The sequence below is a fragment of the Carettochelys insculpta genome, chromosome 3 (assembly GCF_033958435.1).
Source record: "Carettochelys insculpta isolate YL-2023 chromosome 3, ASM3395843v1, whole genome shotgun sequence".
In the NCBI taxonomy this organism is placed as follows: domain Eukaryota; kingdom Metazoa; phylum Chordata; order Testudines; family Carettochelyidae; genus Carettochelys; species Carettochelys insculpta.
The window spans coordinates 123,584,259-123,599,565 of record NC_134139.1 but is presented as its reverse complement, the minus strand read 5'-3'; the positions used below and the strand labels follow the sequence as shown (position 1 = coordinate 123,599,565).

At 39.9% G+C, this 15,307-nt stretch overlaps 1 protein-coding gene across 2 annotated transcripts in view; it reads right to left on the bottom strand.

The window, feature by feature from the left end:
• Nucleotides 1-15,307, bottom strand: part of REV3L (REV3 like, DNA directed polymerase zeta catalytic subunit) — a 219,577-nt gene that overhangs the window by 13,146 nt on the left and 191,124 nt on the right. Inside the window, exons 24-30 of one of the 2 annotated variants that reach the window (XM_074990718.1) lie at nucleotides 14,414-14,522; nucleotides 13,365-13,571; nucleotides 12,583-12,692; nucleotides 10,346-10,460; nucleotides 5,136-5,273; nucleotides 3,981-4,171; nucleotides 1,994-2,240 (exon numbers count right to left, since the gene is read on the bottom strand). In XM_074990718.1, the coding sequence (XP_074846819.1) occupies nucleotides 1,994-2,240; nucleotides 3,981-4,171; nucleotides 5,136-5,273; nucleotides 10,346-10,460; nucleotides 12,583-12,692; nucleotides 13,365-13,571; nucleotides 14,414-14,522 (1,117 nt within the window). Of the gene's footprint in view, nucleotides 1-1,993; nucleotides 2,241-3,980; nucleotides 4,172-5,135; nucleotides 5,274-10,345; nucleotides 10,461-12,582; nucleotides 12,693-13,364; nucleotides 13,572-14,413; nucleotides 14,523-15,307 lie in introns of those variants that run through there. The other variant, XR_012645066.1, reaches the window with a different exon arrangement.

The following is a 15,307-nucleotide window of genomic DNA, read 5'->3' as shown; positions in this document are numbered from 1 at the left end:
GAGACAGAATTTAAAACCTAACTGTAACATGTTGAATAGAAATAAATATTTTTTCCTCCTCTTCGGCGTTCTGCCTCTCCCAAGTTTAGTACCCAAGTACTAACAATGCAATTCCCTGTTATGCTGTTTTAGCCCAAACTCCCAGGGATACATTAAGAGGAAAACAGGCTATAGGCTGCACCAAGATGCTAGGTTTGCTCTTAAACATTAGTGTTGCCATGTAGCTGGCACTCTTCCACACGACAGTGGGCTGGACAGGTTCTTCTGCCTATTATAGCCCTCCCCCAAGACAGATTTCTATGGAGTTTGGTCTTCACCACCTCCCCTCACCACATATACGTAGCTCACCACTCTGAGGGAACTCCTCCCAGCCCCTCAGTCTTGAATAAAGTAAGCATGCGGCAGACAAGACTACTGCCTCTGCCGCCTCTAACCCAACCACTGACACAGAACTTATTTCTTTGTTATGGAGATAGGGAATTATTGAAAGCTGTGCTGTTCAGTATACATTAGGGTGGGATATGAAGAGGTGAACTACAGATGATCCTTGTAGTGAGTGTACTAAAAAGCCAGGAGGGAACACTTATTTACCACATGGTAGGAGAAACTAGAGTATACTGAAAAAACAAGGGGAGTTTGAATGTTTCTGGTCATGACAAGGTCTGATCTCTGGGCTCCAGACAAGGTGTAAAATGCACCAGGTGCCACAAAAGGTGAGGAGCAGCCAGTTGTTATAAGAATGAAGATCTTCCCCACTACCCAGAGAAAGCACTAGGACAAGTTTCCAAGGGCCTTCTTGTCGCTGTGGAGCCAGGAGTTCTTCTGGAGTAATCCACTGAAGGTATTAGTTTGCGTGAATCTCACAGTGAGTTAATCAGGACAAGAGAATGAAGCAGAAGAGGAAGGTCGGCTTATATGGACACGATTAGCATAAAGCACGACTCCTGCACATGTTTAATAATCATTCTATTAAGTGACAATTAAACAATACAACCCAGTACAGAGGTGAGCCTGTCTGTTTATGTTAAGGGTAAAGCTAACTTTCATATCAGCACAATTTCTTACCTTCCCTATTGTCAGCAAAAATAAAACAAATCCACCCTAAATTTCAATTACTACGTCCCAACCCAGGAGAGATTTTCTTCCCTGAATATTCCTGGGCAAATCACAAATGTTTCAGAGACATTGAAGTTAACATTTTCTGTCATTCAACTTCAAATATTTTCTTTTTTTGTATGTCATCATTCCCAAAACATATTGACGTAGAAAAATAAACTTTGCTTTCCCCAGAAAACCAGGTAAGTCTAAGAGTCTTTCATAGGTTTTGAATGAATACATGTACAGGTTGAACCTCTCTAATCTGGAACTCTCTTGTCTGGCAACATCTGTAATATGGCAGGATTTTAGTTAGCTGGATGACTACTTATAATGGGTGTGTAGCCAAGTTTTCCGTGGTCCCATAAGGTTTGTTTCCAGCCACCAGTCCTGGCTCTCAGTGTTCTGTGCTGTTATTTAGCTCTTATTTACCCCTAAATGTCTTCTAAGAGGCCAGTAAGCAGTGAAATCTTGGTAATGTGCTAGACATTATCGACCACCTGTGGGCTGGCAAATTCTCTTGTCCAGCACAGGTCAGGTTCTGAGGGTGCTGGATTAGAGAGGTTCAACCTATAAGCATTAGGAGAGAAATTTAAAGGGTGAATGCTAGACCAGATCCATATCCAGATATATTATAAATTTTGGAAGAAGCCAGGAAACACAGATAATGAAATGGATAGGACCAGTCTTGAGCACAAAAGAGTTGCAACCAAAACTAATTTTATTAAATTAAAGAACTGCAGAGAGGGATCCGTGATTTAATATATATAACCAGGCATCAAATTATTACCTTGTAAAATAAATTACCCCTGTTGTCATCTCACAGAGAGTTCTTTGTTTAAAAAAGAGTAATCAAATCCAAGTATCACACAGAATGAGTGTTATCTGACATGCTTACCCTGGGCAATTCATGATACCAGCTGAAAACATCTATGCCAATTAGCGAGAAGATTCTAGCCAGGGGTGGAAGAATTTGTTTGGTGATGTAGTAGGTGGCATTCAGCCTCAGGTTGGCATCTTGTAAGACCTCAATGGGCCGCCTCACCAATTGTATGAGAGGCAATCCTGGCATGCCATACACAATGACATAGGGTACTCTTTCCCCAACTCGTGGCTCAGAACGGCGGTCGTATGCAAGCATCCTCCTATTTTAAAAACAAAAGTCCTCACAATGTATCTTCAAAATTAAATACTCTTAAGTGAAACAAATAGGTATTTAAATCAGAACACCCAAATTTGACCCAGCCAAAGGTCATCTAGACGGCGCTCCTGAAATCTGAGTTCTGCACATAGGCAGGATAAAATTATGCTCCATGTAGATCCAAACAGCTCCACCTCCAGAATTAATAGGAGGGTGGCCACAGGTCATATTTGGTTTCCAGGTCACCTTCTGACTATCTCCTAAATTAAAGAAACACTTTACAAAAGAGCAGCAACTATACTAAAATGAGAACAAATGTCCATAATACAAACAACTTTATATTCTTGAGCTAAAAGCAGGGTTTGCTTTCAGGTATCCATTTTATTTTATGAGGAAAAATATGGCCTTAAGTTTAAGAAATATTGTGCTGAAGATTGGGAAAAATTTAAGTGTTTGGCAAAATATGTTGAATCAGTTCATATGCAGCTGACATTTAATTGACTAAAAAACCAGAATAGTAAAGTACACACTAAAAACAAGTGGCATGGCACTGATGCTTAATATCAGAATCTATGGCAGAAGAGAGGCTTGATAGTATTAAAATGAGATAATTCACTAGCAACATTTTTTCTACAAAACTAATCTACTGCTAGTGAGAGACACCAAATGAGCTCAGAGATTGAAGACCTTTACGAGCAAAATAGTCAGTAACAGCATAGGTTTCACTATACTGCCTTGATAGCAGGCCTTGGTCTTGACTTTGAGTGATAATCTCTAGTAGTTAAGAAGAAACTGAGTTTCCCTGACTATTCTGAGACCACCAACTAGGGCTAATAATAACAGTTACAGTCATCTGTGATGTAGACATCTGTAGGGTAAAAGCTTCCAATGCATATTATGGTTTGTGTTAAGACCCCCTTCACATCATTCCTAAATTTCATAGTCTGGTATGAGGCCTAACTATCTCATAACATGTATCATGGTTCACAGGCAGTCAGTGTTAGTGAAAACCTGATGTCTCTGCTCTTTATCATACATTACAGGCCTCAACAAGGCCACAAACAGAAAGGGTGCCTTATCGTCTAAAACAGATAACTAAACCAGCAGCAGCTACATTCAAGTTCTCAGAACTAGGCTAGAAGAACATTTTTTCTCTCTCTCTACCCAAACACCTCCCACTGCTGTCAGCCTGGACTCAGAGATATAAAAGTATAACAAAATATAAGAAACTCTATGCTTGCCATTTACCTTTACTTTTTTGTTTTAAATCCCTAGGTTGCATCTTTGCTCATACCTATCTGGGAAGATTCACCATCACTCCCTTGACCTCACGATTGGAATTTCATTCTTTAATTAAACCGTAAAGTAGTAGTATCTATGTGTTAGACAAACGTTATTTGAGCTCTGGATGGATTCATTTGTGTAGCCTGTTAGATTATTGGCTTATTGTGCTCATTTCGTCTTGCTGCTAGCGCCTATCCAGTTGCTTCTTTCTGCCCATTGACATCCTATATAATCAATTGTAACTAATTGCTTGACAGTGCTCCACTGAGTCCTGATAGGCAATATGGCACTACAACTGCTGTGCATAATAAACCCCCCTGCTTGCTGCATACATGGTATCCAGACTTTGTTTCCAACAACATCTGCCCTCTGAGAAGCAGGTTGAGAATCTCAACCAGATGCACAAAAGATTAAGAAAACAGGTGAATACACAATCAGCACTTTAAGGCTTCTTATTTACCTTGTTATTTCTAGGGCTGGTACGCAAGATCCAGGTCTGTAAGCAGAACTCCCTCTGTATTCTTTTGCAAAGATTAAATCTTGCATGCTGGCTTTGCCTTCTAATAATTTCATGCATTGATTCTGAACATATTGTTTGATTTGACTTATGTCACGTGTTTCAAATAGCAGCTTGATAGAACGCTCTAGTATCTTCAAAACAAAAGGAGAGACAAGAAAAATCTCTTTTCTCATTCAACATTAGTAAAAGGAGTTTGATAGGAAAAGGAATAGTTCATAACATATATTCAGTATAACTTCAAAAACATTTGTTTAAAAAGTGCCAACTTTTGTTTTTCTCTAAGAAAAACCTGAATATATTCCATCTCTTTTTTTTATTTTCAAAATCAAAGATAACCTTAAAAAGAGCACAATAATACATGGAATTTATATGACATGCAGCAAATGTCCACTACACTATTTAGAAAGATTCTTAATTTTGACATAGAATGTTACATATGACACCTTTCAGTAAGTCTCCTCTTCCACTCTTTAAAGACGGTAAAAATTGTATCATACAGACAGCTGTTTCTCAATTTATTTGAGGTTAACGGTATTTTACATACTACCTTTTCCTTTCTCCCAATACATTTTTCTTATGAAAGAATTATCCTTCACTTACAGAGTCATCAGGAAGGAGTGTGTTGTGCGAATAGACCATAAAATGTTTTGGTCTTCATCAAAAGTAGGTCATTAGAAAGATTTACAGAAATGTTCAGAGGGTAGTAGACAATATTACAAGTATTCTGTTGGAAGTGGCTACATAATTGTTTCCATTCTAAAGCCCCACCTTTAATAACAACTTTTGGTATTTTCACATTTTTAGGCACACATTTTCCATGCCTTGTATCTGTCTGAAGGTCTTTTCCCTCTAACAGCTGAAGAGCTTTTCAGTATGGAAAGAGAGAAAAAGATTCTCCCACTAACAAAAATATTCTTGACAATTTTCTCTCAGCAGCTCTACAGAAAACAACTGCTTTGGTTAAAAGATAAAATATCTCACTGAAACAACCATTACTGAGGAAGGTGTTTCCTCATTTCAGAGGAAAAGATTTTTTTTTAAGACTGCAGTGGAATAACATACTGTATTTGTAACTTAAAAGAATGGGTATTTTACCTTGGAAACAGCAGGACAAGAATCTCTTCGAACTGTCTCTATGCCTTTTGCATCAAATACTGGGTCTTTTTGCTCCAGTGTTTCATACATGTACCCCACATACCTCTTCTTGGTTTGCAAGACACAAGGCAAATACACCTGTAGTGTTAAAAACACACAGCCTCTTTATACTGTTATTTATTGGCAACGTAACAGTATTGCATGTTTAGTGGTCTTCTTAAAGGATTGTTAATTTTGACATTTTATCTTTTGTTTCCTCACAAGAGCAAATAAAGTATAAGTTAAAGGGATGTTAAAAGTCCACAGATAAAGAGCAGGTTCAGGTGGTCATTCACGCCTCTTACCTTATAGTCTGTCTAGATGTTGCCAGATGTGATATGCAAACTGAGGATTCTATAATATTCAGGCACACAAAGTCACACGCAGTATAACGATGGCAGCCAGCATCCTGAATTCTCGCTATTCTAGTCTCAAAGAAAGGTTACTTATCATGCAGTAATTGACATTCTTTGAGATGTGCAGTCCCCTGGGTATTCCATTGTGGGGTGCACGTGGTGGTGAGACTGGAAGATATTTCATTTCAACTATTTTGTGGTCTGTTCTTGTGCCCCACACTTCCTCATGCCCCAAACCAAGGCATAAGAGGAAGCACAGATGGACCGATTCTCCAGTTCCTTCTCTATTGGAAATTGCCTCAGGAAAGGTGGTGGAGAAAAGGGGAAGGATAGGTAGTGGAATACACATAGGGACCACATAACCCAAAGAACTTCAGCAATTCTACAAGGTGAGTAATCTTCCTTTCTTCTTCAACTGATGTATATCCACGGTGGATAATTCACAAGCAGCACTATTGGAAGAGGAGGAGGAGCGCACAGACTGCAAGGATGTTGTATTACAAGAAGAATTTTCTGAAGAAGTTTGTATGAGGGTACAAAGTCTAGTAAAGTGATGCATAGAATCCTACATTGCAGCTCTAGAGACCTCTAGGAGACAAACAGCCTGAGACAGTTTGAGTGGGCACTCACACTTTGAGGGATGGCATTTCTGTAAGCTCATAGTAAAGTGGGATGCGCACCAAAATCCTTTGAGAAAGTCTATGTGAAAAGATTCATCCACTCAGCAAGGAAAGGAAAAGTCTAGGAGATTTCTCCAATGGTTGTGCCCCTGTAGGTAGAAAAGTAAGATAATGGTACTTCCTGTATTCTCTGGTGATGTAAGATTTTAGGTAGGAAAAACAGTATGTATCTGATCTGATTAAAGTAGAATTTTAAGGGAAACTTTGGAATAAACTTGGGGTGTAACATCCAAAAAATCTTATTATTTTGGAAGACCATGTAGGAAAAGTCTGCCATAAGAGCTTCAAATTCACTTAATCTTCTGGCAGAGGTGACTGCGATCATGAAGACTCCTGCATAGATAGACGGAGAGGGAGCATGAGGCTAGAGGTTTGAACAGAGCATTCATGAGGGTGGACAATGCTAGATGGAGGTCTCAAGTTTGCATAGGTTTTAGTATAAGAGAAAACATTCAGACAAGGCTCTTCAGAAATCTCACACTTGTAGAGTTGGAGAGTTTCCTACTGGAGAAGGAGAGACATTAATAGATGCCAAAGGGAAACACAACAAACTGAGAGATAGACTCAAATATCTTTAGAGAGAGGAGGTTGTCCAAGATGGTGATATTCTCAATAGGTCACTAAAGGTATCTAATAATGCTGACACCAAATAGAAAATAGACATTGTAGCATAACATTTCCTCAGTGAGATTTTCCAGCTACACCTGAGCATGGAGTTTACCACCTACACGTGTCCTTACTTGTCATACACCAAATAGCAGACTATTAGACAAAAGCATGATGGGTTGGGCTGGGTGTTCTTTTATTGTCCCAAGTCATCAAGTTCAGAAATAGAAATACATGGTCAAGAAATAACTGACAGTTTGTTCTTGATTTTCTTCATGGCAAGTGGGAAACAGATGGGGAAGCATGACCCTGACCACTAGACTAGGAATGTGTCATCAAGCTGCTTAGGAACAGTAGGTTGGGCATCTCTTGTTCTCTTGGGACAAAGTTCTGTGATGGAAATCCTCACTGCTGGAAAATACAATGTAACACCAAGTTGTCAAGTTTCTACTCATGGTCTCTGGAGTAGTGCTAATGAGACTGTCCACCAAGGTGTGCATTGCTCCTGGAAGGTGAACTGCCAAGAGGGTGACTTGGTGGCTGCATATTCTAATTTGAGAGTTTGACTGCCCCTGTGCAAAGGAGTGGACTTTGATCCTCCCACTTTGGAGATGCAGTATACTGTAGTCATATTGTCTGACATAACCTGAACATGCACAACACAGATGAAAGGCAGGAACCTGTGGAAGGCCTCATGTACTCTTTGCTGTTTATATAATGGAGATACATGTCTCCTAGAACTGGAAGGGACTTCAGGAGGTCATCTAGTCCAGTCCCCTGCCCTCTTGGCAGGACCAAGCACCATCCCTGACATCTATTTGCCCCAGTCCCTAAGTGGCCTCCTCAAGGACTGAGCTCACAACCCTGGGCTTAGCAGGCCAATGCTCAAACCACTGAACTATCCCTCCCTCAATGTTTGTTGATTTGAAGCTTGGATTCTTACTGGGTCCTCAAACTTCAACCACATTTTTGTCTAGATGTGTTCCAGCCCAGAAGAGATGCATGCATAATTAATACCTTCAAGGGTGGAATGGGAAATATAGGGAACCCCAATGACAACAACTTGTTTCATCCACCACATAAAAGATGCCAGAACACGAGGGAATCAAGATTCTTCTCTTGTCTGGACTGTCTCTGCTTGGAGTGTAACCAAATATGAAGCCCCTGAAGTTGAAGCCTTGCAAAAGGTGCCACATAGGTGCAAGAAGCCTTGTGATCTAGTAGGACTGCCCTGTTGTCTGAGGCCTCAACAAAACTCAGGGCTTAGAATCCATCCTGGGGTAAGTATGCTTTGGCTGTAACTTTATCCAAATTTACTCCAATAAACCATACATAAATTATCATGGACTTTTCTGGGTTTACTTGGAGTCCTAAGGGTTAAAAAAGGCTGAGAGGGAAAGACCCACAAACTGGTATGACCAGCTTATGGGCAGCTGGTCATCAAAGTAGGGAAATACTGGGGTGCCATGGTGACACAAATATGCCACCAGCATGGATGGCACCTTTGTGAAAACCTTTGGAGTTAGAGAGCCTAAAAGTAAACACTTTGCATTGACAACTGGTTTAGACCACTTGCATAGCGCAGGAACCTCCTGTCTTCCGGGCGAATGTCTTTATAGAAATAGGAATCTTTCAAATGAAGAGCTGCCATGTTTGTTTAGAGAGGGCATTATTGAGGGCAGGGTGATCATTCTGAATCCTGATCATATGAAGATATTCAATTGTTTGAGACTCAGATTGCGTTTCCAGCCTCCCTTCTTTTTGCGAATGAAGAAATATCTTGAATAAAAGCCATCCCCACCTGGGCTGAGGATGGACTCTCTAATTACAGTTGTCAAGGAATGAGAATCTGCACCCTCAGCTGAAGCTTGCAGGGATGATCTAGCTACCATCTTATCCTGGTTGATGATGACCTGGAATTGTGTTCTGAATTTCTGGGTTAGTTTGTCAGTGAATACAGAAAAATTATAAACAATAAAAATTATGTTACACACCAAGGCTGAGAATTCACAAAGTGGAAACATATGCTAGCTGGGGTGAAATTTACAGTCATTCTCAGAGGAAGGAGACCTAGGCTGGTGCACTCTGTTATGCTCAGTGACGGCCTGATGTACTAGGGAGTTCATGTGCAAAAAATGACAGCTCACCTCTAAGATGGTGACTGTTCCCTTCTTTGCCTGGCTGGTGCTAGGGCTGGGCCAGCTCCTTCAATGATCAGTGCTTCTGGAACACTGTTGGCATCAAACAAGTTGGATCTGTGTTCCCCGTGAGCTCCTGATACATCCATACCAGAGCATGGAGTCTCACCAGATTTGAAGAGTATAAGGGAAGAAGTCTTCTTCTTAGATGAGGAGTAGAGAGGATTTTTACTGCTTTTCATGTGAGTACTTGCTTTAACCCTCCTCTCATCTGCTCAGCCTGCTAGTCCTTAGCTCTGTCCAAAGCTAGGGAGTAGTATGCTTGGTGGGGCACTTCTTGGCACCTCTGGCTGGTGTGCAGGTAGTCAGCTGGAACTTGCAAGACCGCCAGGTTCAGTGTCAAAAGGAACAACAAATATTTCACTTGCAGGGAATGTCAGACTACTCAAGCAGTATAAGCAAGTGCCATGAAAATCACCAAGCAGGAGCTAGGAGGTCAGGCTGCACAGGGCTTGAGTTTGGGACCTTAGGTATTGTATGTATCCCAAATGATGGCAGAAATCCCCCTACTTAACTACCTAGAAAATGTCAGCTCCAGGGGGGAAAAAAGACCAAATAAAACCAAAAAACAGCAGCATTTGAAGCAAGAACACTAGTAAAGCTGTGGACATGGGAGGGATTCATTCTGAGATTACAAGAGATAAACAGACATTGGAGAAGTGATTGATCCGTGCCTTCCTTTATGCCCTCAGCCTGGTGCAAAAGGAGGTGCAGGGTACTGGCACGCACAGGCACTGCTAATGAAAAATCTTCTGGTCTCAGTTGCATGGAGCACCTGTGCACCCCACAGTGAACTACGCACAGGGACCACTTGAACAACTAGACATAACATTTTACTGAACTGTGCTGTCTCTTACTCTCTAAAAATAGTTTAAAATATAAATGAAAGGACAATCTTATAGTTGCCCTTGAACTTCCAGAAGAACTCCCCATTCAAAATATCAATGCAAGTGAATGAGACACATACATGAAAACAACAAACTTCTACTAAAAACATTCTCCACTGCTCTTTCGGATGTGCAATTTTGATCCATGTTGTATTAAGGAACCAGTTCTCTATGGGTGGTTGGGTTGGGCTTTGGCTCCTACCCCCCCACTTTTTTTTTTGGGGACTCAACATGTCGAAATTTTCTCTGCAGACTTCCTCTGACAACTGCAGGACAATTAAATGCAGTTGAAAGGAATGCTGGTCATCTCCTCAAAGAAACACCCAAGATTCTGTTAAGTCACTGATCAAAATCAAAACCTTACTAAACAGCTGAACCCCTAATATGTTCAAAGCAATAACATTTTCTAGCCATATATTGGGGTAAAATGTACTTTCCTTTTACCTTTTCAAATTTCAATTTTACTGGTTTCGGGTTGGTAGCTGTTACAGCTTCAGCAATTTCTTGACCAATCTTGAAAGACTGCTCCTTAGTGGCTCCTTTCAATAGTACAAACATGCTAAAAGGATAAAAGTAGAAATAGGAAGTAAGGACACCATTCCTTCAGCATATATCCTGGAATAGGTTTATAAACTATAATATAGTTGCCAGTACAAACTGAATCCCTCTAGTCTAGCACCCTTGGGACCTGACCCGTGTCGAAGAAGAGAATTTACCAGACCATGGGAAGTCAACGCTGTTTACACATTACCAACACTTCCATTGCTTACTGGACTCTAAAAAGACATTTAGGGTAAATTACAGCTAAATAACAGCACAGGGCCGGGACGGATGTTGGATTACAGACGTTGCCAGATGAGAGAGTGCCAGATGACCTAGAGAGGTTCAACCTGTGTCTTGATTAGGAAACGGGGTATATGTGATTAACAAAATTCACTGACATTGTCCACCAGTTTACTTATTCAAACATACTCAACTTCTCACATCAGTCTCTTCTCATCCATCTTTCTTTAGAGAACTTCATTTCTTGCCTCCCTCACTTGTAGTGGTCTATGCCTCTCACTTCTTCTACTGAAGAGACTTCTACATTTCTGGCTTCAAGACATGCAACCCAGCCCCATGCACCATGACATCAGGAACACAAAATTCTACGCTGCACTTGGGATCTGAAAGGGCTAGGCTATGTGCTAGAAATAGCACATTTTATATGGAGGAGGGATAATGGTACTAAATAATTTATTCAGCTTGAATTTAGAAGAGAAGTTGCTGTGCAGAAGAGATCAAGTTGGAATGGTACTGGATGGCTTGGTGAGATAGTCCTTATATGGAGGAGGATACTTTGTGCTCCAGAAGAACTTAGCTTTTTTAAAGAAGCGAATCTCTAAGCCCTTATGGCTGTGAAAATAACTAGATTAAAAAAACTGTACACCAGATGTAAACTGATTTATTTGGGGTTGGTCCTGGTTTGAGCTGGTTGGACAAGATAGCTTCTGGAGGTCTCTTCCAACCTTAATCTTAAATGATTCTATAATGCAATATCATCTGCAGATGACCTGACACAATACACGAGCAGTATGAATGGTCATCTTTACTCAATGCTCAATCTGCAATTCATGGCATTTCATTTTGGTTTCTTGTTTCAGTGGGCAGAACTTCAGAGGGAATAAAACCTTTTACCTCCATCTGACCTTCCCTATACAGACAGAACACAAATCACCAGAATCTAAAAAAAGCAAACCATTAGGAAGAGCACCCAGATTATGGTTTGAATGCTACTGCCTTTACAAATATGCTGTTTTAAATGCCCTCAAATGCCCTGCCCTAAGTATAGTATTAGATAGATATGCTTGTAGCAGACTTTGTCTCCCTTTCCTCTAAGGAGAAAGACTGAATATTTAAAAAAGTAACAAATGCTTTAATTATAGAAAATGTGCATAATATCTTTAAATATCAGAAACACCAATACCTATATGCACGTAATAAAGAATGCCTACGATAACAAGCTAGATCATGTCTCACGCCTGCCTACAATGGCTAATGTTACTGTGCTGATCATGAGCACTATATAAAACAGGAGAAGATCAGATACTTTTTATGTACCAAACTGCAGTTTCCATCAGCGACTGGAAGGGTTATCTCCTCCTGCTCACTTTCACTGTTAAAATGAACAAAGGTCCTGAGCAGAGGACTGTCATTATTTTATATAAGAAAAGCTCCTTCAATTACCATAATGAACTTGGGCATGTTGAGAGATTTATGGCCAATTTTTCTTTATAGAAAACCAGTTAGAAAACCTACTGCTTAATGTGTGTACTAGCTAATAGGACTCATCTTAATTTGTATTTTAGTCTTGTATTATAGGACAATTAATTATGCAGTGCAAGTTGGTTTTATTTAAAAATAGAGTGGGAATACTTCATGGAGGGTAACCATTAGATTCAGATCACAGAAGCACCTCAAAGGCACATGATTCAAAGGGAGAAGCTCAGGCCTGGATAGTTTGCATTACACCAGTTAGGAGTTATATCAACAGGGCTGTGATCCTTTTAAGAGGGTGTACTCACCAATCCTGCTCTAACAGCAGTAGGTGGGAACCTGAAGACCTGTTAGCTAGATGATGGTGATAGCTTCCTCATGTGGAAAGGAAGAACATAGCATCAGAAAAATCAGCTATTAATTACCTGTCAGTATCACCATATACAACCCGAGCTCCCCACTTTTTTGTATCATTCACCAGTTTTATAGCTCGCTCCAAGGTCTCTCTGGCTTTATGGACAATACTATCCCCAACCTGCAAATAAAGATATACTGAAAATATATGTTTTCCTGCTGCATTCAAAACAACCACCATGTAAATCAGAATCACTCTGAATCCACCTCTGTATTAATGTAATTGTGCAAAATAAACAACTGCACACAATGTATTCTCAGATGCCTAGCCTAGTTTTAAATGACTCAAGAGATGGGACTTTCCCCACTTCATTGGGAGATTATTAAACAATGAATAGCCATTTCTGTGCGGTTTTCTCCTGATCCCTGTTTACATTGTCCTTAGCACACTTTTACCCCAGTACTTCAAACTGTAGCTTCTGTGAGCACTCTACGCATGCCTCCTCCTTCCTTGGTACTTAAATCTTTCAACTTACTCTAGTTTTTGGATTGCACTGTTTTGAGAGAGGCCTGAAATAGCTACATTTAATTGCTCTACTTCAATGATTTGAACTCCAGTCGAATCTATTCTTATGAAACTATTAATTTTTAGTGTTTTATCACTACAAAATGGATTTCAAAATATTAAGCTCACAAATAAAACTAAGAGTTTTTTGCATACTTTAAAATTAAGAGCAGCACATATGGTATTATGTAGATTAAAGGTATGTTTCAAGAAATTACATTATCAGGTGCTGCTTTATAAACAGCGTCTTTCCTAACTCCCGTTTCCATTTTCTCCTGCACCCCTTACCTCTATGCATGGCATTCGTCCAGAAAAGTTAGCAGCAGTGTAACCAAATGTGACATTAGCTATCAGTTTAAGACCCAGCTGACGCGCCTCGAGCATTCGAGTGATAGCTTTATCATGCTTGTAAGCCTTTATTGACTGCTTCACCATTATTCTAGTCTTCAGGATTTCTTCCAACATTCTTGGCAACACACCCTTTCTTACTGAAGGCTACCAAAAATGAATAAAAAGAAACAAAATGTTTAAAAAAATCCAAATGAAACAGAAAGCAGGAATTAACAGTTAGCTTTTGATATGAATATACATTAATAGTAAGGTGTTCCAGCCATCAATACTTTGGCTGACTTTGCCAATACACTTAATAATCTGAAAGGGAGGGAATGTTTGTTGTGGCAGTGTTCATTTTTTAAAATTGTCAGTGGACAATGTGATATTGTGCACTTGCATTTTTATTTAAAAGATTGTATTAATTGGGATGAGATTTGAATATTTAACTACCTTTATTTATTTGTGCACACATTTAAATAGTCAGAAACTCTTAAAACTTTAATAGTCATTGGAATGCTTACCACTTAACTTAAAATTTTTACATTAATTATTTTTCTTGGTGACAAGCTGAAGCACATTGAGGCCATAAGTGTACATTATCTATAGCCATCTAGGACTACAAATAAGAATGGTTGACTTCAAACTGATTACCTTAATCTCTAAAAGCACAGGCGTTTTTGAGCAGCAGCAGAACTGTTATACAAACGTAACTGTGATTCCACTATTAAGAAGTAGCATCAATAAATGACTGAATAACAGCATGGCACGATCAGCAATATAACTTCAACACTACAGGAAATGAGCCTTTCCTGAAATCCCAGTAAAAAGTAAAAATATGGCAACTATCATATTTATTTTCCTGAACACACAATCACACTGCCAACGACAGACTGACAAACAGAAAAATATCTTGTCTGTTACTAAACCAGCAGTATGTTTAATCTTGGACTAACCAACAAATTAAAAGTGAAAATGTCTGACACTGTGCAATGAAAACTTATTACCTTGACAAAAGCCACTCCATTGGGTGACACAGTGATGTCATGCCGAAGCTGATAAAGTAAGTCAGGAGGTACTCTGAGGGAGGTACAGCCAAATTTAAACTCATCAAATCTAGTAAAGAAGAAAATTGAATTAGGACACAAAACAATCAATCCATTTACATTTGAAACAAACAGAAGTATGAGCCTACACTAAAATGTTGGTAGTACCAAGTTAAATGGTACGGTGACAGTCACAGATTACTATGTACAAGCCTCCCGCAGTTTTAAGCAGGGATAGTAAAACAGTTAAATGTTAAGCGCACTGGTAAGCAGGAGTGGTATACTTAATGGGTAGTCGGCCCCCACTGCTGACCTCCAGTAGTGGCAGCCCCAGATGTGGAGGGGCCAGTGGTAGGATCCCCCTGCCACAGCAGGAGCAGGCAGCAGGCCAGACAGTGAGCCCAGAGTTAAAACAGTTAAACAACCATTTTAACACCCCCAACTTAAATAATTAGACATACACATCTCCTAGAACTGGAAGGGACCTTGGGAGGTCATCTAGTCCAGTCCCCTGCCCTCTTTGCAGGACCAAGCACCATCCCTGACATCTATTTTTCCTAGGCCCTAAATGGCCTCCAAACGGATTGAACTCACAACCCTGGGTTTAGCAGGCCAATGCTCAAACCACTGAGCTACCCCCCCACACGCTTAAAGTTCCTTAGTTACAAATGACATTCTTTCAAACCAAAGGCACAATGTAGGCTCAAATTCTACACCGAAACTAATTTATTAATTTGTTCCCATGACACCCTGGGGCCAATTTCTTATAGGCATATGATCTTGACCTAAATTCCTCCAGACATTGCCTGTACTTTATTGAAATAATCTATGTAATCTTTCTACAAATTGTTTAAG